At 39.7% G+C, this 25,616-nt stretch overlaps 1 protein-coding gene across 11 annotated transcripts in view; it reads left to right on the forward strand.

The window, feature by feature from the left end:
• Positions 1 to 25,616, forward strand: part of BTBD7 (BTB domain containing 7) — an 81,974-nt gene that overhangs the window by 42,048 nt on the left and 14,310 nt on the right. For 5 of the 11 annotated variants that reach the window (XM_036316040.1, XM_036315983.1, XM_036315988.1 and 2 more), the window contains 5 exons: positions 12,467 to 12,675; positions 14,153 to 14,228; positions 19,944 to 20,104; positions 22,638 to 22,781; positions 25,256 to 25,445. The exons of 1 other annotated variant lie outside the window; for it this stretch is intronic. In XM_036316040.1, coding sequence (XP_036171933.1) covers positions 12,467 to 12,675; positions 14,153 to 14,228; positions 19,944 to 20,104; positions 22,638 to 22,781; positions 25,256 to 25,445 — 780 coding nt within the window. Of the gene's footprint in view, positions 1 to 9,681; positions 9,782 to 10,195; positions 10,356 to 12,466; positions 12,676 to 14,152; positions 14,229 to 19,943; positions 20,105 to 22,637; positions 22,782 to 25,255; positions 25,446 to 25,616 lie in introns of those variants that run through there. 5 more of the 11 variants (XM_036316057.1, XM_036316051.1, XM_036316006.1 and 2 more) reach the window with 5 other exon arrangements.

The following is a 25,616-nucleotide window of genomic DNA, read 5'->3' on the forward strand; positions in this document are numbered from 1 at the left end:
CCGTCACACACAGAGCAGGGCCCATGGGGGGGAGAGGGTTGGGGCGCCACACCCTGTCACACACAGAGCAGGGCTGATCAGGGGGTTGGGGCGCTGCACCCTGTCACACACAGAGACGCAGGGTGATCAGGGAGTTGGGGAGCTCCCCCCTATCGGGCACAGAGCAGGGCTGATCAGGGGGTTTGGGCGCTGCCCCCTGTCATGCTGATCCCGGTGCCGGGAGGCCTCTTGGCTCCGCTGATCCCGGTGCTGGGAGGCATATTACCCTTTTACTATATAGGATAGAGGCCTGGTGCACGGGTGGGGGCCGGCTGGTCTGTCCTGAAGGGTGTCCTGGATCAGGGTGGGAGTCCCCACTGGGGTGCCTGGCCAGTCTGGGTGAGGGCCTGAGGGCTGTTTTCAGGCTGGCGGGTGACTGAAGCTCCCAACTGCTCCTTTTTTTCTTTTTCTTTTTTATTCTGGACCAGCTTTAGCTCTGGCTCCAGCTCTGAGGCCTCTGCTGCTGAAAGCAGGTATCTGGTTTGTTTGGGTTCTATAATCGAAACATTGTATCAACTCCAGCTCTGAGATCCCGTGCCAGCTGAATGCAGGTTTCTGGGGTTTTGTTTAGCTTCTATATTTGTAATAATGTTTCAAACTGCAAGCTCAGAGGCCGGCAAGGCAGGTGGGGAACGTTGGAGTCCTCCGTCACTGAAGCAAGCAAGCGTCATGTTAGCTTCAAGCTGCCTGGCTGCCGGCCACCATCTTGGCTGGCAGTTAATTTGCATATTGCCCTGATTAGCCAATGGGAAGTGTAGCGGACGTACGGCTAATTACCATGTTTCTCTTTTATTAGATAGGATGGTATCACACTTCATCTTGAATTATTGAGGTGTCTGTCTTTTGCTACACTTTACATGCACCACCGTTTATACAAGTATATGATTTTCACAATAAAACCGAATAGTTAGTTGTATGGATTGATCAAAACTGTTGATGTCAGTAGGCCTAAAATAAGACACACAGTTCTTTTAAGATCTTAAAAACTATTTATTTAATTACTTATTTTTGTTATATCAGCTTTTTTATTTTCCGATTTCTAGTTTTGTTCATTTGTTTTTTTTTCATTTTAAAATTTATTGGGGTGACATTAGTCTATATGAACATATAGGTTACATGTATGAATTACTAATTTACAAAATCTGTATATAGGACCATGTGCCCACCACCCATAATCAGATCTTCTCATGTCACCTCATATTAGGAAGCCTTTCTCCTCCGACCCCCTCCCTCTGGTAATTACCACACTACTGTTTGTGTACATAAGTTTCAGTTTTATAGTTCACATATGAGTTAAATCATATAGTTCTTAGCTTTCTCTGTTTGACTTATTTCACTTTGCATACTGTTCTCAATGTCCATCCATGTTGTTGTAAATAATGCTATTTCATTGTTTCTTATGGCCGTGTAGTACTCCATATTCTTCTTCAACTGTAAATAGAGTTGTACCAGTCTACATTCCCATTGGCAGTGAATGAGGGTTCCCTTTTTTCCACAACCTCTCTAACACTTGCTGTTGCTTGTCTTGTTGATAGTGGCCACTCTAACTGGTGTACGGTGGTATCTCGTAGTTTTAATTTGCATTTCCCTGATTGCCAGTGAGGTTGAACATCTTTTCATATATCTATTGGCTGTTGTATGTCTTCTTGGGAGAGGTGTATTTTCAGGTCCTCTGCCTACTTTTTGATTAGATTATTTGTTTGGTGTTGAGTTTTATGAGCTCTTTATATATTTTGGAAATTAAACCTTTGTTGAAGCTACTGTTTGCAAATATCATCTCCCATCTGGTTGGCTGCCTGTTTGTTTTGTTGTCCGTTTCTTTTGCTGTGCAGAAGCTCTTCAGTTTGATATAATCCCATTCATTTATTTTTGCCTTTACCTCCCTTGCCTTTGGGGTCAAGTCCATAAAATGTTCTCTATTGCCCAGGTCCTAAGTTTGGTACCAATATTTTTTTCTTTTCTTTTTTTTTTTTTTTAAATATATTTTATTGATTTTTTACAGAGAGGAAGGGAGAGAGATAGAGAGTTAGAAACATCGATGAGAGAGAAACATCGATCAGCTGCCTCCTGCACATCTCCCACTGGGGAGGTGCCCGCAACCCAGGTACATGCCCTTGACCGGAATCGAACCTGGGACCTTTCAGTCCGCAAGCCGATGCTCTATCCACTGAGCCAAACCGGTCTCGGCATTTTTTTCTATGTGACTTACAGTTTTGGGTCTTATGTCTAAGTCTTTGGTCCATTTTGAATTAATTTTTGTACATGGGGACAAACTGCAGTCCAGTTTCATTCGTTTGCATGTGGCTTTCCAGTTTTCCCAGCTCCATTTATTGAAGAGACTATCTTTACTCCAATGTGCATTTCTGGCTCCTTGTCGAAAATTATCTGTCCATATGTGTGTGGTTTTATATCTGGGCTCTATTTTGTTCCATTGATCTGTGAGTCTGTGTCTCTGCCAATACCATGCTGTTTTGAATATCGTAACTCTGTAGTATATTTTGAAGTCAGGTAGCGTGATACCTCCAGCCTTGTTCTTTTTTTACAGGATTGTGTTGGCTATTCTGGGTCTTTTGTGGTTCCATACAAATCTGATGATTTCTCGTTCTATTTCTTTAAAAAATAACATTGGGATTGCATTAAATCTGTATATTGCTTTGGGTAAAATGGCAGTGGTGGGAGTTCTCCCACCTCCGCGGCAGCGCTAAGGACCCCTCGAGCGGACATCCTCCAGGGGAACTCAGACTGCGAGTGGGTGCAGGCTGGGTTGAGGGAACCACCCCTCCCCCCACTCCAGTGCACGAGTGTCATGTACCGGGCTTCACCGGGCCTCTAGTCTTTTTATAAATATTTCCAAAAGAATAAATCTTCAGTTTGGAGTGTATTTCTAGAACCGCTAAAACAGTGAATATAAGCTGTTCAGAAAATTCCTTGACTCCAACTATTTTTTTCATACATTTTGGTGAAAAGGAATCAGTTTCTATTATAAATTAACATGGACTAATCTTGCTAACTATATCTCCACGAAGTGGATGACTTTGATATACAAAAGATTTTGAGCTCTGTTTTGGTGCTTTCCACTAAAACATTTTTATATACTTCATATTAGCATTGACATGTCTATAAAACTTCATATAAATGCTTTACATATAAGTTGAAGGTGAAATATCCACGCATCTGAAAATAGTGCCAAAAAATGAAAAATGTAATTTGTACACTGAAATGTCTATTTCTAACCATATTCTTCTTCAACTGTAAATAGAGTTATGACCATTTCAAAGTGGATTGGTTTTAAGTGTACATTTCCACTTATTTATACATTCATTGGTGGTTTCTTGTATGTGACCTGACTGGGTCCAAACCACAACCTTGGCATATGGAGATGCTCTAGTCAACTGAGCTACCTTGCCAGGACCTAGTGGAGTTTTTTAAATGCATAACTCTTTTAACCAGATAAAATCTATAAATTACATATCTAAAATTACTAATTCTTTTAAAATTTTTCTTACTATATTGTTCAGTAGAGTTTTTTGAGCACCTGTGTTTTGCCAGGCGCTAGGTTAAGCACTTCACTCACATTATTCACAGTGGTAGTGTTATCTCTATTTTACCGATTAATGAAGCTTGAAAATAGTGTCACCTGGGATTACATCCAGAAAGTGTTAGGGCCAAGATTTGAATCTGTTTTCTGACTCCCCCTCATTTGGCAGGAGGGAGAATATGATTTCTGAGAATAAATCATCTATGAGATGCATTGTTTTGAAGGGAGCACATGATCATATTTAAGAGATAACCAGTAGATATTAAAAAGTTTTCTGAAACCGTAATATGTCTACCCACAAAAGCTTTGCATTTTTCTTTTATTACAGTAGAATTAAAGATACTAACTTACTGTTTTTTCACTAGTGGGAAAATGGTGTAAGGGTAGTAGACAGGCAGAGGTGTAAGTGGGTATTTTTTGTTTTTAGATAAAGAACTGTGAACCTCTGAGTTTTTCACATGCTGAGTACTAGGATTGTTTTTATTTTAAACAAATGATCTGTGAGAGGAAAGTGCACAATACATTTAGGTTATCACTGACTCTTTCCTTTATGAACTTTGACTTGCTCTGCTATCTTGAGCCTGCTCCTTCCTACTATCTTCCATCCCTTGCAAATCCCAGTGCTTACTTTTGAGTTGGAATACACCAGTACAATGGGTAGCTCATTAAGGAAACAATTCTAGAATTAGCCGCTGTTTATTTACTATTTACCATAAATTAAAACAGTGTACTAATGTTATGTGTATATATATTTTTAACTCCCAAAATAATCTGATGAAGTACCTTTTGAGGATTAGAAAACACTTTTCAGATGAGGAAACAGGCAAGAGTTTTACACATAATACAGCTAAAGGGAATTGGGATTGGGCCTCTGGTCAGTCTGACTCTAGAGATGTATTTTGCATCTGTCTTCCAGCGAGGTGTCAGCACATAAGAACTTGTGTTCACTTTCAGGGAGTTTAGGCATCCTGTAGATCACAGTTAGATCCCTGAGTATTACTATAGTAGGAGTTATACTATAGTGAATGCTTATTTACATTGCCTGTGTCAGAGAACTGACATCCCCATGAATGCTTTTCCTTTTCATTATGCTACTCTCACTTACCTACCAGAACACGTAAGCATAAATATTTAAAATGCTGTGTTAGGCCCTGACTGGTTTGGCTCAGTGGATAGAGCATTGGCCTGCGGACTGAAGGGTCCCAGGTTCGATTCCAGTCAAGGGTATGTACCTTGGTTGCAGGCACATCCCCAGTAGGGGATGTGCAGGAGGCAGCTGATCAATGTTTCTCTCTCATCAATGTTTCTAACTCTCTATTACTCTCTTTTCCTCTCTGTAAAAATCAATAAAAACAATAAAAATATATTAAAAAAATAAAATGCTGTGTTAGGGAACATTAATTTATAAAGTAAACATTAAAGAAATATGAATCTGTATTCAGTTAAGAATCATAAGGGTTCTTAAACTTAGTCTTTTTGTTTGTTTGTTTCCTTTCATGGCTTAAGAGAAAACTTCAGTCTTCATCATTGGTTGTCTGTGTACGTTGGCCTTTATTTACTAAAAGTTATTCCCTAGGAATTTCCAGCTTCTTTCCCATGTTTGTCTGCTTTTCCCTTTCCCACATTTTGGCAAGAGCTGTAAGAATAAAGAGTACAAGCAATCAGTGTACATTTTCACACACAAGCAGCATGAATCTTGCTGATCGCCACTTTCTCATCAGAAGGGAATAATGTTCTCAAAGTAGAGAAGCTTCTCATTTTCTTTCCAATATTTGCTGGATTTTGTGGTCAGTGATTGATTTTATATTGAGCCCTGAGAGAAGAAACACAGCAACTTCCATAGTCTGATTTTTTTTGTTTTTGTTTTTTTTTAATTATTTGACTTTCTGAACAGGTAGTAAAAAGGTACAAAAAAGTATTCAGCGAAGAGTCTCCTGTCCTCCCAACTTTTTGTCCCCCAGCCACTCAGATTCTCTTCACAGAAGTAACCAGTGTTATCAGTTTCTTTTATATTCATCCATTGGGAGAATGTGTCAGATCATAACTTTTAAAATATATTGAAAGATATTTGGAATAGGTCTGTAATATTAGTAGTGCCTTCTGGCATTTAGCTATTGCAAGGAAATCTTTTAAGACTATTAAAAGGGGAAGAAACTTAAAATATACGCTTCCATGTACATAACTATGTTACACTTTGATTCTACCTCTATATTATACCTCTCTACCCAACAGACTTAACCAGATTGTGAACCTTTGCCAAAAGGGTATGAGAAATAAAACCCAGGAAAACTAAGCCTGCTTTTTTTTTGTAATGAGAATAGATTTAATAGAAATTTTTTTCCAGCTTTATTGAGATATAATTAATATAATAATATATAAGTTTACAGTGTACAGTGTAATGATTTGATACATGTATGGATTGTAAAATGTTTACCATAATAGCGTTAGTTAACACATCCTTTAACTCACATAATTAACATTTGGTTGTTATGGTGAGAACATTAAAGCTGAATCTCAAATATACAATTCAGTATTGTTAACTGTAGTCACCATGCTATACATTAGATCCCTGAACTTTATTCAACTTGTAACTGAATGTTTGTACTCTTTGAACAATGTTTGCCATTTCCCTTGCTCCTCAGCTCCAGTGACTCATCATTCTTCTCTGTTTTATGAGTTTGATGTTTTTAGATACCACATATAAATGAGATCATGCAGTATTTGTCTTTCTCTATCTGACTTATTTCACTTAAAATAATGCACTTAGGGTCTATCCATGTCACAAATGGCGGAGTTTTCTTTTTTATGGCTGAATAATACTCCATTTTATATATACATGGTGGGACAAAAGTAGGTCTGTGGTTATTCACATGAAAAATCCTATCTAATAAAAGAGAAACATGGTAATTGGCGTACGACCGCTACCCTTCCCATTGGCTAATCAGGGCGATATGCAAATTAACTGTCAGCCAAGATGGCGGCTGGCAGCCAGGCGTCTTGAAACTAACATGAGGCTTGCTTGCTTCAGTGACGGAGTAAACCAACGTTCCCTGCCTGCCTTGCAGGCCTCTGAGCCTGCAGTTTGAAACATTTTAACAAATATAGAAGCTAAAAAAAAACCCAGAAACCAGCTTTCAGCAAGCTGGGATCTCAGAGCTGGAGTCAGAGCTGGAGTTATACATTGTTTTGAACCGAAACAAACCAGATACCTACTTTCAGCAGCGGAGGTCTAAGAGCTGGAGCCTCAGAGCTAAAGCTGGCCCAGAATTAAAAAAAAAGAAAAAAGAAAAAATGGAGCGGTTGGGAGCTTCCGTCACCTGCCAGCCTGAAAACAGCCCTCAGCCCCTCACCCAGACTGGCCAGGCACCCCAGTGGGGACCCCCACCCTGATCCAGGACACCCTTCAGGGCAAACCAGCCAGCCCCACCCATGCACCAGGCCTCTACCCTATATAGTAAAAGGGTAATATGCCTCCCAGCACCGGGATCAGCGGAGCCGAGAGGCCTCCCGGCACCGGGATCAGCGTGACAGGGGGCGGGGCCACAACCTCCCTATCCGCCCTGCTCTGTTTGTGACAGGGGAAGGTGCCCCATCCTCCTGATCAGCCCTGCTCTGTGCCTGATACGGGGGAGCTCCCCAACCTCTGATCGCCCTGCGCCTCTGTGTGTGACAGGGTGCAGCGCCCCAACCCACCCCCTCCACCCCCCACGGGCCCTGCTCTGTGTGTGACAGGGCAGAGCCATAACCTCCCCATCGGCCCTGCCCTGAGTGTGAGAGTGGCGGCACCCCAACCCCCTGATCAGCCCTGCTCTGTGGGTGATAGAGGGCGGCGCCACAACCCCCCCCCCCCCCCCCCCGCCCCACGGGTCCTGCTCTGTGTGTGACGGGATAGAGCCATAACCTCCCCATCGGCCCTGCCCTGAGTGTGACAGTGGCGGCGTCCCAACCTCCTGATCCGCCCTGCTCTGTGCATGACAGGGGGCGGCGCCCCAACTCCCCAATCGGCCCTGCTCTGAGCCCGACCAGGGGCTGCACCTAGGGATTGGGCCTGCCCTCTGCCACGCGGGAGCAGGCCTAAGCCAGCAGGGTGTTATCTCTCGAGGGATCCCAGACTGGGAGAGGGCACAGGCCAGGCTGAGGGACCCCCCCTTCCCCCTCGAGTGCACAAATTTTTGTGCACTGGGCCTCTAGTAATACAATAATTAATAAATAATAAAAATAAACTCTTTGTTTTGCATACTCACAACTGTAAATCTTCTGTTGCCTCACCCCGTGTAACACATTTTCTTTATCCATGCATCTGTTGATGGACACTTTGAGTTGTTTCCATGTTTTGGCTTCTGTGATTAATGCTGCGATGAAAATGGGAACACAGGTATCTGTTTGAGATCGTGATTTCATCATCTTTGGGTATATGTACCTGGAAGAGGGATTGCTAGATCATATGGTGGTTCTATTTATAATCTGAATAGCCTCCATACTGTTTTTTTGTAGTGACTGTATCAATTTACATTTCCACTAACAGTGCACTAGGGTTCCCTTTTCTCCATATCCTCGCCAGTACTATCTCTTGACTCTTTGATAATAGCCTAACAGGTGAGATTATATCTCACTGTAGTTTTGATTTATATTTACCTGATAATTAGTAATATGAGCACCTTTTTATGTACTAGTTGGCCATTTTTATGTCTTTAGAAAAATGTCTGTTCAAATCCCCTGACCATGTTTTAATCAGATTGTTTGCTATTGAGATGTATCAATTTCTTATATATTTTGGATATTAACCCCTTATTAGATAATGGTATACAAATATTTCTCCCATTCTGTAAGTTGCCTTTCATTTTGCTGATTGTTCTTTTTCTGTACAGAGGCATTTTTAGTTTGATATCCCACTGGTTAATTTTTTGCTTTTAGTGCCACATCCAAAAAGTCATTGCCAAAACTAACATCAAGAAGCCTTTTTCTGAAGTTTTCTTCTAAGAATTTTATAGTTTCAGATCTTGCATTTAAGTTCTTAATCCATTTTGAATTAATTTTTATTAGTGATATAGTGATTCAGTTTCATTGGAGGGGGTGGATTTAAAATAAGAATAGGGTGGTCAGTAATTGATGGTCGCTTGCACATGGGCTTCAGGAGAAGGACTCAATAATAATAGTACTCAGGTTTCTGGCCTTGGTGACTGGGGAGATGAGGTATCCTTCTTTATATTGATTGATTTTATTGATTTGAGAAAAATACCCATATGTTGTTCCACTTATTTATGCTTTTATTGGTTGCTGCTTGTATGTGCCCTGACCAGGGATCAAATCTGTAATCTTGGCATACCCGGACGATGCTCTAACCAATGGAGTACCCAGCCAGAGCTAGATATCCTTTTTTTCAAACTAGGGATTAAAAACGGGGTACTAGATTTCTCAGATAAAATGAATGATTTTTGAATTTGAGATGTGTACAGAATTTCCATATGGAACTCTTCAGTAGGAAGTAGAAGGAGTGAGTCTGGGAATTAGGAGAGAGCTCTGGGCTGGAACTGTAGACTTGAAAGTCATAAGGATTTAGTGAGAGTTAAGAGCACGGAGGCAGATAACATCACCCAGGAAAGTGTGCAGTTAAAGGAGCTGTGCATTCACAGCACTTGGCAGTAGGTACTCTAGAATGTTGGAACAAATGAAGGGTGTCAAGGGTACAGTCTCATTTCAACCTCATAACAACCCAAAGTTAGGAGTTTAATACAAATGAGAACATTTCAGGCTCAGAGAGGTTTAAGTGACTTTGGTTCTAAGTGGTCAAAGTGGGATTTCTAGTCCAATCTGTATGGTTTCAAAACCCCTCCCCCTCCCCCCTTTTTTTTTACTGTGTCTTCTTTGTCAACCTCCAGTTTAAATAATATGTTATCATTAGTTTTCTTTATTTACCTCTGCCAATATCCTGGCTAAGTAGGATTGTGATACATCCTTTTAAATAACTGGTGTGTGTGTGTGTGTGTGTGTGTGTGTGTGTGTGTGTGAGTGTTTCTAATTTCCTGTGCTTCATTCCCGAACACATTTATCAGATTGACTTATCATACTCAGTTTTAGTCCAATGCCTACCTTAAAACAACAGACTTGACAGAAGTCCTCCACTGGCTACTGGGAGAGGCCTGTCCTCCTCAGCGTGGTATTCAGGCTCACCATAAAACCACAAGAACGATTCAGAACTTTCCGGTATTTTCCAGTTCTCATCAGCACATATTCATGTCTTTGGGTGGTGTTTACATGCAGATTTTATTGTGGTGGTCTCAATGTTCTTTATAAGGATTTCATTTTAATGTTTAAATTAAATTTTAATCTTTAGATTTAATTACTCTTATGTTTACTGTTACATTTTTCTAAAAATGACTTTATCGTTGTGGCAAAAGCAGCCTAAATGTCATCTGACCTTAGTTCTATATCTTGTATAGGGGTTTTTTGTCTTCTATTTCTAATATGATGAGTTAGCTTTTGCTCCTACATTTTTCAAGAAGGATCCTTTTTATGAGGGGAGGAGAGAACAATTCTAATTGTTAGAAACTTGAAATTAGAAATATTTCTTAATATTTTGAGTCAAAATCCTTCTTTTAACATCTATTTGATTCCCAGGACCTGCCATAGGAACAACAGAGAAGTCAGTCCTTTCTCCTTTGCCTCACGAAGATCCATCCACTTAACTGCCAACGCGTCCAAAACAGAAACCATCCCCACATGCCACGATATTTTGTATTTGCGTCTATAGACGTTTATGGCATACAAAGGGTTAAAGGTAGCTTAGTCTCTCTTTAGAGACATAAGTGAAATAATATTGTTTGCTTGGGCCTTTTCTCCTATGACAAGTCTTAAACTTTCTCCTCTGAGGATTCTGGAGTTTTGTTAGTGCTCCATCTTAAAACACAGGGCCCAGAGCAGAACATAGCACCTCGCAGGGGAGCAGTGCGATGTTATTCCTTTGATTAGGACTTTATGCATGTTTTCTTTTTAAACAATAGTTTATTGATTTTTAGAGAGGAAGGAAGAGGGAGAAAGAGAGAAAAACATCAGTGTGAGAGCAGAGCATCGGTTGGCTATCTCCTGCACGCAGGGGATCAAGTCCGCAACCAGGACATGTGCTCTTGACCAGGAATCAAACCCGCAACCTCCTGGTGCACGGGATGATGCCCAACCAACTGAACCACAGCAGCCTGGGCTATCTATGTTCATATCTTAACAGTCTGATATTGCTTCAGCTTTATAGCAACCATGTTACATTTTACATTCATTCACTTAAAATACCCAGATATTATTTTTACATAGGTGGTAGTTAAGCTAACTCTCCCTTGTCATCTGTGCAGTTGATTTTCTTTGATCTAATTATAGAACTTACTATTTTTCCTAGTTATATTTCATATTCATTTTGACCCATCATTTTATCCAATTATAGTCATGTTATCCAGTGGGTTGTTAACTGTGTTTCCCAGTTTTAGGGCATCTGGAGATTTTGAAGCATACTTTCCATGTCTTTTGTTCAAGTTCTTGATAAACATCACAGAAACAGAGACTTGCCAGTGCATCCCCCAAGTTAATCAGTGCTACTGACAAATGGTTTTGTTAACCATTGTTCTGTCATCCATCTACATCTCTTCATTATATCAGCAAAGATGTCATTTGTACACTCAACAGATTTTTATTTAGCATGTACCGTGTGCAAGAAGGTGCTAGAGATAGAGTGAAGACAGCAGTCCCTGTTTTGTGGAGCTAACAATCTAGAAATAGCAGGAAGTATTTTGTTAAATGTTTTGCAGAAGATGGATTACACAATTCTCTATGATATTCTCCTTATCTGGTACCATATCAGAAAAGGGAATAATGAAGCATTACTTTTTGCAGAGTTTATATTAGCTACTTATGATATGTCTCCTGAAAATGGGATTCATTACCTTTCTGTTCACCTTTCATGGTCCCACAGTAATTCTGAGCTTTGGAAGGATTTGGAGTTCACTGATATACTTTCTTTTGGCTATATCTTTTACAGCCCTCACACTCCCCTACCCCCCATGTTATCAGGGTCCTTTTTTATTTTTTAGTAAACTTAGTTATGAAGAATTTCTGACCAACTTTAGCCATTTTCTGTTCTACAATCTTTGTCGCTCAGGTTTTATTTATATTTTATCTTTATATTTTGGAATGATCTTTCCTAAGGAAAATAACTGACTAGCCTCGGATTTTCTCTTTCTTTCTTTCTTCCTTTTTTCCTTTCTTCCTGTCTTTCTTTCTGTCTTTGTTTCTTGCTCTTAAGTCACTCTCTCCAGGATCCTGATCCTTTTCTCCTTTTCACTTAAACTACTTATTCCTTTATAATTCACCAGAATTAATCCCAGGTGAGCATCAAACTGCAAAATTTTATTTGTATTCTGAGGGATTAAGCTTCAAAGTGCAAGTTTTATTTATTAGGGTAATACCAAGAGCAGATGTCCTCATAGTTCAAAGAAGATAGCCCACCTTCTTTGCAAGTGCAGACTCTTGCGGTCAGTCAGTTGTCATCCATATCCTTCCTCTGGCAAATTCCTACAGCTCTATCATTTCTACCTAATTTTCTTTCCCCTTTGGTTCAGTATCCTGGTGATTTTCACATAGATGTTTATTTTCTTAAACAATTGTGAGGATTCCCTGCCTTTTTCTATGGATCTGACTCTTTAACAGCAGATTTCCTATAGAAGTCATAGTCTATTGTTACTTATTATTACCCCATCCCACCAAGTCTTGGTGATTTCCATGAGATTTTATTTATCTCCTTGTTCTTTTTTACTATGGCTACTTTTAGGTATAGTGTCAAACACACTAATGTTCATTGAGTAATATTTATGATTAATCTCAAGAAGTATTTGCCTTCTTTTTTAGGCTGTGAGGATATCATTGCTGAGAGCATCTCATTAGATACCTTAATTGCCATCCTCAAGTGGAGCTCTCATCCATATGGCTCCAAATGGGTGCACCGACAAGCTTTACATTTCCTCTGTGAGGAATTTTCCCAGGTCATGACTTCGGATGTTTTTTATGAGCTCAGCAAAGACCATCTACTTACTGCTATCCAGTCTGACTACCTACAGGTAACCATTTATACACCTCTCAGATTCATGGTCATTCATATGTGCACCAAGAAACCCGTCTGTACTCTGTTATTCTCCCATCTAGGGAGATCAACCTACCTAGGAATGCCCTCTTCACATGTGTGCAACAAAGCCTTGTGGCTCTCTGGCCCTTCGTGCACTCTAACAACACTGTGAGCCCTCCTGGGTCCTGACTAACCACACCAAAGGGTTTGAGGCAATAGGCAGGGTCAGAAGCACATCCCAACAGTGATTTTCTTCGCTTCCATGAGTAGTGAATTCACTATACACATACAGTTTCTTATTTTTGGTGGAGTGTGAGATACTTAGACTGTAGACAGTAGTTTAAGCAGCATAAAGTAGTAGTAATAATTTTTGATCTACTCAAATACTCATAAAAACTCTGTATATGTGTACTACCAAAGTATAATAATGTTTTCAACTACTTATTTTTAATCCAAAACAATTTTTAGCAAATTCTGTGTTCTTGACTTATATATCTATCTATAATTTTGTAGTTAAAACTAACAGTAGATTTAAAATATTGGAAAAATATTTTTAGGTATGTTCAAGCTTAATTTTCTTTTGCATCAGTTGTATGAATATTATGCAGAAAATTGTACAACAGTTTTAAATGTTATGAAGGCAAAAACCCATTAAGCCATTTAATTTTTATAGTTTTACTAAAGAAATTATAAAATGCTTTCATCTCAGTCAGAAGTGCAGCGAAAAGTTAAATAATTCATTTAGTATCTGTGCTTTGATTGCAGCACAAATGTTGTCATGTTGGATTTCATTTACTAAGATTTGTGTTTATTAACCTTGTTTTACTGTCTTGTCCAGACTGCATGCATCATGGAAGTTAGGATTTGTCAGTTCTCAGGTTATTGTCTTCAGAAGCTTTGTGTTTCTTCTTAGAAAAACCTTGGAGAGCAGCCTAGGTTTGCTTTAAGATTTAAGATAGAATATGAAGAAATGAGGGGTACCTTGGCATTTCACAAATTGTGCTTAAAGGGTCTTAAAATCAGTAGACTATCTTTTGGGGATTGTTCCTGCAGGAGGTAGTAGCCACTCTGTATCCTTAATCTTTAATTTTTACTTATTTATCTCCAACTTGTTCCAAAAAGAATTTAAGGCAACTGTATAAAGACCATATAGTAAGATAAAATAAATGTATAATAGGTGAAGAAAACGATAAAGAAAAAAATAAAGATGGAAATAAGAATAAAAAATTTAGTTGGAGCAAAGAGTGAGATTACTGGGCAAAACCCATGTAACACAGTCTTTGTCTTTGCTATTGATGGACAGAAAATTTAACTGGAACATTTCAGACAGCCAGTGTAAAGGGTGAAATGTGGTAGGCAAGTTGCATGTTGTCTTTACTTTATGACCTAGGTCCTAGGAGAAATCATTAATGAAATTAACAACCATTTACCTAATTTCACCAAAATAAGAATAAACCATTTTTTTATTATAGGCAAGTGAACAAGATATCCTTAAATATCTGATTAAATGGGGTGAGCACCAGCTGATGAAAAGAATAGCAGACAGAGGTAAGCTCAGAAAATTAGCTTGCACTGTTTTCCCCAAAAGCTTACTGACATGATGCTACATGTCAGTCTTGACAATAATCAACGTTGCCTGGTGAAAATAAAAATTTTTACAATTGGCAAAACCCTTTAGTGGAGAGGAGGGTATACTTTGTTAGAGATAAATATACCACAAACTTATATTTTGCGGCTTTAAAAGGATACTTTTTTTAAAATTGATTTTTAGAGGAAGAAAGAGAGAAACAATGGTTTGTTGTTCTACTCATCCATGCATTCATTGATTGATTCTTGTATGTGCCTTGACTGGGGATTGAACCCACAACCTTAGCATATCTGAACGATGCTCTAACCCAGGGGTCCTCAAACTTTTTAAACAGGGGGCCAGTTCACTGTCCCTCAGACCATTGGAGGGCCAGACTATAGTTTTAAAAAAAACTATGAACAAATTGCACACTGCACATATCTTATTTTGAAGTAAAAAACCAAAACGGGAACAAATACAATATTTGTATTTGCATGTGGCCTGCGGGCCGTAGTTTGAGGACCCCTGCTCTAACCAACTGGGCTACCTGGCCAGGGCAGAATACTTTTAATGTTATCTTTCTATGTTCTTAATATTAAATGTTGACTGATTTACAGTAGAAGTAGAAGTGAAATAATTAAAGTATTCTTGTTGGTGAAAATGTTCTGTAATTAGAGAGTGGAGATGAGTGCACAAAGTAAATTTATTAAAAAACCAGTATTCTTCTAGAATGGTGAGGTTTTTATGTTATGTGAATTTTACCTCAATAAAAAAATATATATGACTACCCAAAAAAAGCATATTTGCTGTTTATTTTTAAATTTGTGGAAGGTAAGGGAGAAAGCATAATTTTGAGTGGCCTTCAATTGGGGATACTTTAGAAAAGATGGAAACATCGTAATAGGAGGTGAGCTTTCAACTTTGGAAGCTGATTCTTTTATTTATATCCAGGATTAGTCTACCTCCCTGTACTCCTTTCTTCATAGAATATTGTATTTCTATGTAATGAACCCAAAACAAAAAACTTTAATTAGAAAAATTAAATACAAACTTTCCTTCCCTGTCATTTTTCAACAGCTTTATTTAGATACTAGAGGCCCAGTGCACAAAATTCATGCACTTTGGGGGGGGTTCCTCAACTCGGCCTGCGCCTTACCTCAGTCTGGGAGCCCTCAGGGGACGCAGAGGTGGGAAAGGCTCCCACCACCGCCACTGAGCTCGCCAGCCATGAGCCCAGCTTCTCGGCTGAGTGGCACTTCCAATGTGGTAGCACACTGACCACCAGGGGGCAGCTCCTGCATTGAGCATCTGCCCCTGGTGGTCAGTGCGCATCATAGCGACGGGTTGTTCCACCATCAGGCCGAAAACAGCTCTTCAACATCCTGGATTGCAAGAGGGAGCAGGCCAGGCCGAGGGACCCCACTGATGCATAATTGGGGCCGGGGAGGGATGCAGGAGGTTGGCCAGCCAAGGAGGGACTGCTGGAGGGCTCCAGGGCATGTCTAACCCGTCATGCTCAGTCCCAATTGGCCAGACCCCAGCAGGAAGCTAACCTACCAGTCAGAGCATCTGCCCCCTGGTGGTCAGTGCACGTCATAGTGAGAGGTTGAGCAGCCTTATATCATTAGCATATTACTCTTTGATTGGTTGAATGGCCAACTGGACGACTGACACTTAGCATATTAGGCTTTTTTTATATAGAATAACTTACATACCACAAAGTTCAACTCTTTAAAGTGTTCATGGTCGGTGTTTTTTAGTAATAAGTTTATAGAGTTGTTTTGCCACATTTTTAAATATATAAAAATATCAAGCTAGCCTGTCTTCAAACCTTCTTATATATCTCTTTAATACACTACTATTCAAGTACTAGGGAACAAAAGCAGTCTTCCCATTTGATTTCATTTATTTCTCTGTGGCCTGCAAAAGCCTTTACCAATTCTAAGATTTGAAATTTTTAATAAAATAACCATTACTGCCAAAACCGGTTTGGCTCAGTGGATGGAGCATCGGCCTGCGGACTGAAAGGTCCCGGGTTCGATTCCAGTCAAGGGCATGTACCTTGGTTGCGGGCACATCCCCAGTGGGAGACGTGCAGGAGGCGGCTGATCGATGTTTCTCTCTCATCGATGTTTCTGACTCTCTATCTCTCTCCCTTCCTCTCTGTAAAAAGTCAATAAAATATATTTTTAAAAAAATAACCATTACTATTAGTTTGGGACATTTTTGTAATGCCAGTATACAGTCTATCCCCCTTGCCTGCAGATTATGTATTTGCAAATTCACCTACTTGCTAAAATGTATTTGCATTCCCCAAATCAGTACTCTTAACACTTTCATGGGCATTTGCAGACATGTGCGGAGTGACAAAAAATTTGAGTCTCCTGATGCATATGTTCTCACCTTAATTTGAAACGAGATGATGCTTTGCCTTCTTGTTTCTGCTCTCATATTGTAAACATGTCCTTTCACAGTGTATTTAGTGCCATGTTTTTTGCATTCTTAACGAGGTTTGGGGATAATCTCACTGTTTAAAATGGCCTCCAAGTGTAATGCTTAGTGCTGTCTGATGTTCCTAAGCATACGAAGGCTGTGATGTGCCTCACAGAGATAATGTGTGTTAGATAAGCTTTGTTCAGGTATGAGTTATCTATTGGCCATGAGTTCAGTGTTAATGAATCAACATATATGTTACTAAGGTTTCTTTAAACAGAAACACACACAAGACAAAGTTATATCTTGATCAATTGGCAAAAATGTAACCAGAGGCTCCCTGGAACCTATCCCTGTGTTTCCCTTAGGAGCAGTGATTCAGTGTTCACAGCGGCTTTATAGAACACTAGAGGCACGTTGCATGAAATTCGTGCACGGGTGGGGTCCCTAGGCCTGGCTGGCCATCAGGGCCGGGCCATTTGGGGCCGAAGGCACCTGCAGGATTGGGAGAGGAGGCAACTGTCTCCAGGCCGGGTGCGGGAGGAACGGATGCCAACGCCACCACCGCACAGTTCCCTGCCTCCCACCCTCTTCCTTCCTGCAGCGGGCCGTTTGGGGTCTGCTGGCTGCGGGGAGGGACAGGACATGGGAGATTGACCACAGGCCCCAAGGAGGGAGCCAGCCCTCAGCCCCCCTGGGAAAGGGGCTGTGTCCGCTGCCACCCACCCCAGTTTCCTGCCCCAGCCCAGGGCCCAAAGGCCCCGGCGGGGTCAGGAGAGGAGGTGACAGTCGCTGGGCTGGAGGCTGAAGGAACGGACGCCTAATGCCAATGCCATCACTGCATGGTTCCCCGCTTCCTCCTCCCCCTCCCCGCACCCACCTTCCCTCACTGCCGTGCTGTCACCGTGCTGCCACCACGGCAGGTGGGCGGTGGGCAGATCAGGACTTGCCGGTTGGGGGGAGGACAGGGTGCAGGTGTTTGGCCGCCAGCCCTGAGGAGGAAGCCGGTCCTTGGCCCCCCCTTGGAAAGGGGCTGCACCCACCACCACCCACTCCCATCCCAATCTAGGGCCTGGCTCTGATCGGGCAATTGGGGCCTGGCAGCCGGGGGGAAGGGACTGGGGGAGGTTGGCTGTGGGAGCACAGTGACCACCAGGGGGCAGTTCCTGCATTGAGTGTCTGCCCCTGGTGGTCAGTGCGCGTTATACGGACTGGTCATTCTGGTCGCTTAGGCATTCTCTCTCTCTCTCTCTCTCTCTCTCTCTCTCTCTCTCTCTCTCTCTCTCTCGGCCCAATAGATGAAATTTGTGCACTCGGAGGGGAGGTCCCTCAGCCCGGCCTATGCCATCTCCCAGTCTAGGACCTCTTGGGGTATGTCCGCCTGCTGGCTTAGGCCCGACCGCTCTTGTAGTCTGGGACCCCTTGTTCCTTACTGCCCCCACCACTGCTGCTACGCTCTCCAGCCATGAGCCGGGCTCCTGCATTGAGCATCTAGCCCAGGGGTGGGCAAACTTTTTGACTCGAGGGCCACAATGGGTTCTTAAACTGGACCGGAGGGCCGGAACAGAAGCATGGATGGAGTGTTTGTGTGAACTAATATAAATTCAAAGTAAACATCATTACATAAAAGGGCGGGCCGTAGTTTGCCCACGGCTGGGTTAGAATGTCAGGCTCTTTTACAGGAATGAGAAGGAAGCTAAGCAAACCGGGTTACACTTTTTTTAGTCACCCTCATAGATTAGGGTTTTGACCTTACCTGTTACATATTTGGGAGTTTAAAGTAAGATTCCATTTGAAAACACTACTAAAGAAAAAAGTTTTTTTTTTTTAAAAAAAGCAATGTCTTGTGTAAGTATGAAGGCAGATCATAGCAAGGCAAGGACAAAAACCTTTTTCACACACTTGCGGCAATTTTATTTCACACAACTGCAGTAAAAGCTTAACTTCTCAAAAACAATCTCCTTACCTACCTATCACATGATTTAAAGGAAATACCAGTTAGCCTACAGACGTTGCAAAATACCTGCCATTTATATTCGTGAATAATAAAGATCTCCTTTTTTTAAAAAATACATTTTATTGATTTCTTACAGAGAGGAAGGGAGAGGGATAGTGAGTCAGAAACATCGATGAGAAACATCGATCAGCTGCCTCCTGCACACCCCCCACTGGGGATGTGCCCACAACCAAGGTACACGCCCTTGACCGGAATCGAACCTGCGACCCTTGAGTCCACAGGCCAACGCTCTATCCACTGAGCCAAACCAGCCAGGGCTAAAGATCTCCTTTTGAAAAAAAATACACCCCCTAGATTAAAGACATGATTAAAGATTCCCAACATTTATGTAAATTTTTCTCACCTCAGTATTGTAAGCATGTAAATCTTACATGTATGTAAGCATGGTAAATCTTCCCCTTTTACTAATAACCAATAAAGAAAACCTTTATTCTCTGCTCTGGACAATGGAAATATACATGTTAGAGATTAAAGGGTTCACTTATCTGCAGGAACATTCCCATTTTATGGAAATTTGAGAGACTAGCAAAGAATTTTAGAGTATACCTTATTTTGCTGCCAGGAGATTAATATCTTGTTAAGTTGCTTTTAAACAAATGGTAGCCTAATGAGTATACCATTAACCTACAGTGACCAGAAATAGTACTTGCTCTACAGTGCCCTTATTGTACTAAAATCTGGTCACAAAAGTGAGAAAGCTTAAGAAAAAGCCCTCAGTCAAACTAGATTTTAATAGATTATCATCTTTTCCTTTGAGTTAGTGTACAGAAAAAAATCCTCTATTTTGTAGTGCAGGAAAATCATAAAAGAATGTTATACTGTTGACACCATGCTTTTTCTCTGTCAGAACATTTTTATTAACTAAACTTCATAAAATATAAACATAATTTGCCTTGCCAGTGTGACTCAGCAGTTAAGCGTCAACCCAGGAACCAAGAGGTCACTGGTTTGATTCCTGGACAGGGCACATGCCCAGGTAGTGGGCTCAATCCCCAGTGGAGGCCAATCGATGATGTTCCTCTCTCAGAACAGTGATGTTTCTCTATCATCAATGTTTCCATCTCTCTATCCCTCTCCCTTCCTCTCTCTCTAAAAATCAATAAAAACATTAAAAAAAAACGTAAGTTATAACCCTTTTTAAAACAGGTGTACTAAAATATAAAGAATGGTACTGAAAATATACTAGAGAAGAAAGCCTTCTGAAAATTTGGATTTGGTTGGAGACTTTTTATTTTCTGTCTCACAGAACCAAACTTACTGAGTGGCACTGCTCATAGTGTGAACAAAAGAGGTGTGAAAAGACGAGACCTGGACATTGAAGAGCTTCGAGAGATCCTTTCTTCTCTCTTACCTTTTGTTCGCGTTGAACACATCTTACCTATAAACAGTGAAGTCCTAAGTGATGCAGTAAGTGTGTGTCTTCATTTATCCCTTTCATGAAAAGAAAATGCACTAAAATGTATAGGCTTATCTTTGTTTATCATTGTAAATAATTATACGAACAGAGTATTGTGAAACTGAATTCATTGAAGTCAGAGACAGATGTCTGTTTTGTACTATATTATATCCCCCAATCCCTCATACCTGGCACACAGCACAAATAAGTGTTTGGTGAATGAGAGTTGAATGTGTATATCGTTACTTTTGCAAGAGGATAGTTTCTTAGGGTTTAATTCAGCATTTGTCAGTGTAGATCAAGTATATTCTTATTAAAAAAGGGAAGGTTAGAAATTACCTTTGGGGAGACTTCAAGAACAGAAATAAATCAGAAAACAGGAGGAAAGGAGAATGAATGGTTCAGTGTAAAAAGGCTGAATGAATCTTATAATGGTATTTCAGTTAAAAATTAATGGAGCTGATTTTGTTAATTTTATTTTTTAAAAGAGTTTTTAAACTAATAGAATTGTTCAGATTAATGGATGGGAGGAGAAATATTACAAATATTAGTTCCTCGTACATTGTTTTATAACTTTAAGGTAATGCTGTAAACACAATATTTTTTTAAAGGTCCCTAAAAAGAACATAATTAAGGATGGATAACTCTTCCAGAATGTAAAGTACATTTTAAAAGTCTAATTATAATCTCTGATGCTAGCATAACAGGCAAGACAAATAGCCTAGAAAAAGATCCTAATTAATAAAAGAATTAAACATAGTAAATGAGCTATCACAAGTCAGTGTGGTGCTAGACTAACTGATGAATGGGGAAGGGAGGACATTTGTTTAAAGTTAAACCCTCATTTCATTTGCACAGAAAATTAATTCCTGTTAGATTGAAGAATTAAATATTAAATTGAAACATGGAAAACTAGAAGAAAACAAATATTTATGGAATCTCTGATTAGAAAAATGTGCAGTCTCATTAGTAATCACATACCCCAAAGAAAGCAAAATAAAACAGTAAGTTACCATTTTTTCACCTATTAGGTCAGTGATTTTTGAAATAATATTACTATCCCGTAGGAGAAGTATAGCTGGTACATTGATAACATTGTCATTAAATACTTGGAATTAGTCTAAATATCTAAGAACAGGGAAAATAAGTAAATTATAGTACAACTACGCAACAGAATAGTTTGCTGTCCTGTACAGTGGTTATAATTACTAATAGCGCATCATGAAAAATGCTGATAATGGAATATAATTTTAGAAAGAAGGATATAAAATGTGTATTTTATGTATTCTAGAATGCAGTTACGTTAAAATTTATTTGAAAAAAGGAAATATAGCAACATTATTATAGTTGTAATAGGTTAGAGCAGGGGTGGGCAAACTTTTTGACTCGAGGGCCACAATGGGTTCTTAAACTGGACCGGAGTGCCGGAACAAAAGCATGGATGGAGTGTTTGTGTGAACTAATATAAATTCAAAGTAAACATCATTACATAAAAGGGTACGGTCTTGTTTTTTTTTAGTTTTATTCATTTCAAACGGGCCATAGTTTGCCCACGGCTGGGTTAGAGTTACGAGTTTTTTCTCTAAATACCACCTACTGCTAATTTTATTAGTTAAAAATAATTTTAACTAATGCAGCAATTAGACATTTATTAATGTTTAACAAGAATAAGATTGGAGAAACAGTGTTTGGTTTTGTTTAAAATCCGAGACTCAAACCGATTTGAACCCTGAATTTAACTTAGAAAAATATTTTAGAACTTTGGTTTAGTAGACTGAGAAAAAATATATTGATACTCTTAATTCCATGGCTATCACATAAGTCCCCACCCAGGAAAAGTTCGCTAATAATAGCTGTCAACCGGAAGTTCTAAGCACTGTACCAAACCCATTTTATCCTCACAGCCACTTTATGTGCTGTGGGTACTTGTTTTATATTCTCCTAGCATAGATGAGGAAACAACAGGGCTACCACAGTTAGTTGTGTGGTGTCCCATCTCCAGGGCCATCTAGGAGCCCTTAAAGTGAGGCCCAGGTAAATGGAGATGTCATGGTCACAAGGTTGTTAAATGGGGAGTTAAGGTTTGAGCCAAGTCTGCCTTCCCCTGGAGTCACTGCCCCTAAGCACCATGTACAACTGCCTCTATCCTTGTACTGTAGACACTAGCTCTCTAGTTCTTGATTTGTCTTGGGGGGAGGGAACTAAGTTGGGGATGGAATCAATTCCTAGATGAGCAAGGAAAAAAATAATAATTGGTTTCATTAAGAATTTTGAAAGTTCAACTCGTTACATTTTTTCATTAATATAGCTCTTGTTTTAAAAACATCATTCCTCTGTTTAGAGGAAAAATGGGAAATTGTACTACCTTTTATTTCCAAGTCCTTTAAATATTATTAAACATTTGAAGTATTTTTAAATTTTACATACATTCCTAAATTTTTATACAAATGGTAGTTTGAACATTTTGATTTGTAGGTATAATTATTTTTATGTTAGTATTGTAGTGCTACACAAATACCTTTATAAAAAATAATTTTTTTCAAGATGAAAAGAGGCTTGATTAGTACTCCTCCATCAGATATGCTTCCTACATCAGAAGGTGGAAAGTCAAATGCCTGGTTACGGCAAAAAAATGCTGGAATATATGTTCGTCCTCGACTCTTCTCTCCCTATGTGGAGGAAGCAAAGGTAATGAAAAAGATTTTCAGACATTAGATCACTGTATTATAAACTGTAAGCACAAAGTATTTATTGTGGCATTATTTAAATATTTGGAAATGGCCTATATGTCCAATAATCAGAAAGTAAACATAAATTCTAGTTTGACTGCTCAGTAGAATACTTTTCTGAAATGTTTAATTATCAAGCATATTTTTATAATTTAGGTCATGTTAAATTGCATTTTACATTTTTCTCATTTTAGTTTTCTTGTAAAATGTTAACTTGAAAGGTTTTCTTTTTGTGTTTTTTTTTTATTGAAATGGTTGTCAGTATTTTGTGATCTTCAGCATGGGAAAATGTCCTGCAAGAAGATGGCACACATTGTGTCTTCCTTCATAAAGTAAAGAATTGCTATCATTTCTTGTAACACATTTCTGTAACACATTCCAGCTGACTGCTGGAATTTGTGTTTAGTTTATAATAAGAGCACATACTAAGAAAAAATTTCAGTTCTATTCAGCAAATAGTTGGCATTATGACTATTATAACAATTCTTCTAGAAAATATGGTAATGTAAAAATGAAATACTGTAATTTTTATTAGATGTATTCAGCCAGAAGAAGTTTGGAGTGGCCTTTTGAGAAACAGCCAGTCTTTGAAAGTCAGAAATCACCATTAAGCTTTATGAAATAAAGGAAGAGGCGAAACAGTGTGTGTTTGGATATAGAATTATTTATCTTGTTTTTATTATCTGAGTTCCTAGTTTAAGATACATGAAAGGATTTGTGAGTTTATTTTGTTGCTTAGGTTAATAATCTACCTCTTATCGACTGATTGACATTTCAAATAATTCTAAAACAGCGAGAAAAAGCAGAATGGTTGTGCCTGGTCCTTTTAAAATAAATTCAGTACTCAGATTCACTGAAGCAACTGAGGCCTTTACAAAAGGTTGAGTCTGGGAATAAATGGTCTGTAATAAACTAGGCCTACTCTCCATTCTGCTTTGTCTCAAAAAGTAAGCTCATCACTAGTCCTCCTGGAACTTCCGTTTCTCAGATGGCTGTACCCATACATAAGTAGATAATTGCCCCAATAAAAAGTAGAAAATGGCCCTAACCGGTTTGGCTCAGCAGATAGAGCGTCAGCCTGCGGACTCAAGGGTCCCAGGTTCGATTCTGGTCAAGGGCATGTACCTTGGTTGCGGGCACATCCCCAGTAGAGGGCGTGCAGGAGGCAGCTGATCGATGTTTCTCTCTCATCGATGTTTCTGACTCTCTATCCCTCTCCCCTCCGCTCTGTAAAAAGTCAATAAAATATATTTTTTTTAAAAAGTAGAAAATGTTTATATTTATATCATTTTGATTGGTTTAGTGAAATAGATTAATCTAAAACTGATTTTTAACAACTGAGTTTATTTATAGACCTATTCAATTTATTTTTTAAATATATTTTCATTGATTTCAGAGAGGAAGGAAGAGGGAGAGAGAGATAAAAACATCAATGATGAGAGAGAATCATTGATCGGCTGCCTCCTGCACACCCCCCTACTGGGAATCGAGCCCGCAACCCCAGCATGTGCCTTTGACCATAATCGAACCTGGGGCCCTTCAGTCTGCAGGCTGACGCTCTATCCACAGAGCCAAACCAGCTAGGGCTAGACCTATTCAATTAATATCAGTTCTTAATATTTTGTCTTTTGAGCACTTTTTAAAAATTGATTTTTAGAGAGAAAGGAAGGGAAAGGGAGAAAAAAACATTGATGTGAGAGCGGAACATTGATCAGCTGCCTCCTGCACGCCCCTATGGGGGATCAAACCCGAAACCCAGGCATGTGCCCTGACCAGGAATCAGCAACCTTTTTGGTGCACGGGACAACGCCCAGCAAATTGAGCCAATGAGCCAGGACTTTTTTTTTTATCTGATGTTTAGCCCATGTATACATGTTTTCTTTTTTTTTCTTCTTTTTTTAAAATATATTTTATTGATTTTTTACAGAGAGAAGGGGAGAGGGATAGAGAGTTAGAAACATCGATGAGAGAGAAACATCGATCAGCTGCCTCTTGCACGCCCCCTACTGGGGATGTGCCCGCAACCAAGGTACATGCCCTGGACTGGAATCGAACCTGGGACCCTTGAGTCCACAGGCTGATGCTCTATCTGCTGAGCCAAACTGGTTAGGGCTACATGTTTTCTTTATAGTAACTTTATGTGTAATTTACTTCTGATTAATTTTATATTCTTCCTGTAAATTTTAAATACTTCAATTGAAAGGAAACTTTTCAGAAGTGGTTATTTTTTTTTCCAAAGATACTCCAAAAGATCATTTAAAAATTAAAGAGGTAGGGGTACTTTCTCCTTTCACCACTAATTATAAACTTCATACACTGGAAGCAATGAAGTAATTCCCTTTTTATATGATGAAAGTAATAATATATCTCCAAATGTGATTTAACAGAGATGAAGGGTTTACTAATTCTATTAATACTGAATTGTTCTTTCAGTCAGTGCTAGATGAGATGATGGTGGAACAAACAGATCTTGTGCGTTTACGAATGGTTAGAATGTCCAATGTGCCAGACACACTTTACATGGTCAATAATGCCGTACCACAGTGCTGTCACATGATCAGCCACCAGCAGATCAGCAGTAACCAATCAAGCCCTCCTTCGGTGGTAGCCAATGAGATTCCAGGTAAGGCTGTAACGTGTTTTAGGCATTTATACTTAAACTAGAGGCCCAGTGCACAAAATTTGTGCACTGGTAGGGTCCCTAGTGGCTGCTGGCCAGATACTCCCTCCCTTCCCCTGGCCAGCCCCGCCCCCTGTTTGAACTCCCAGACAACCTCCCAGTTGAGGGGAAAAT

Source organism: Myotis myotis, unplaced genomic scaffold, assembly GCF_014108235.1.
Source record: "Myotis myotis isolate mMyoMyo1 unplaced genomic scaffold, mMyoMyo1.p scaffold_m19_p_1, whole genome shotgun sequence".
Classification (NCBI taxonomy): domain Eukaryota; kingdom Metazoa; phylum Chordata; class Mammalia; order Chiroptera; family Vespertilionidae; genus Myotis; species Myotis myotis.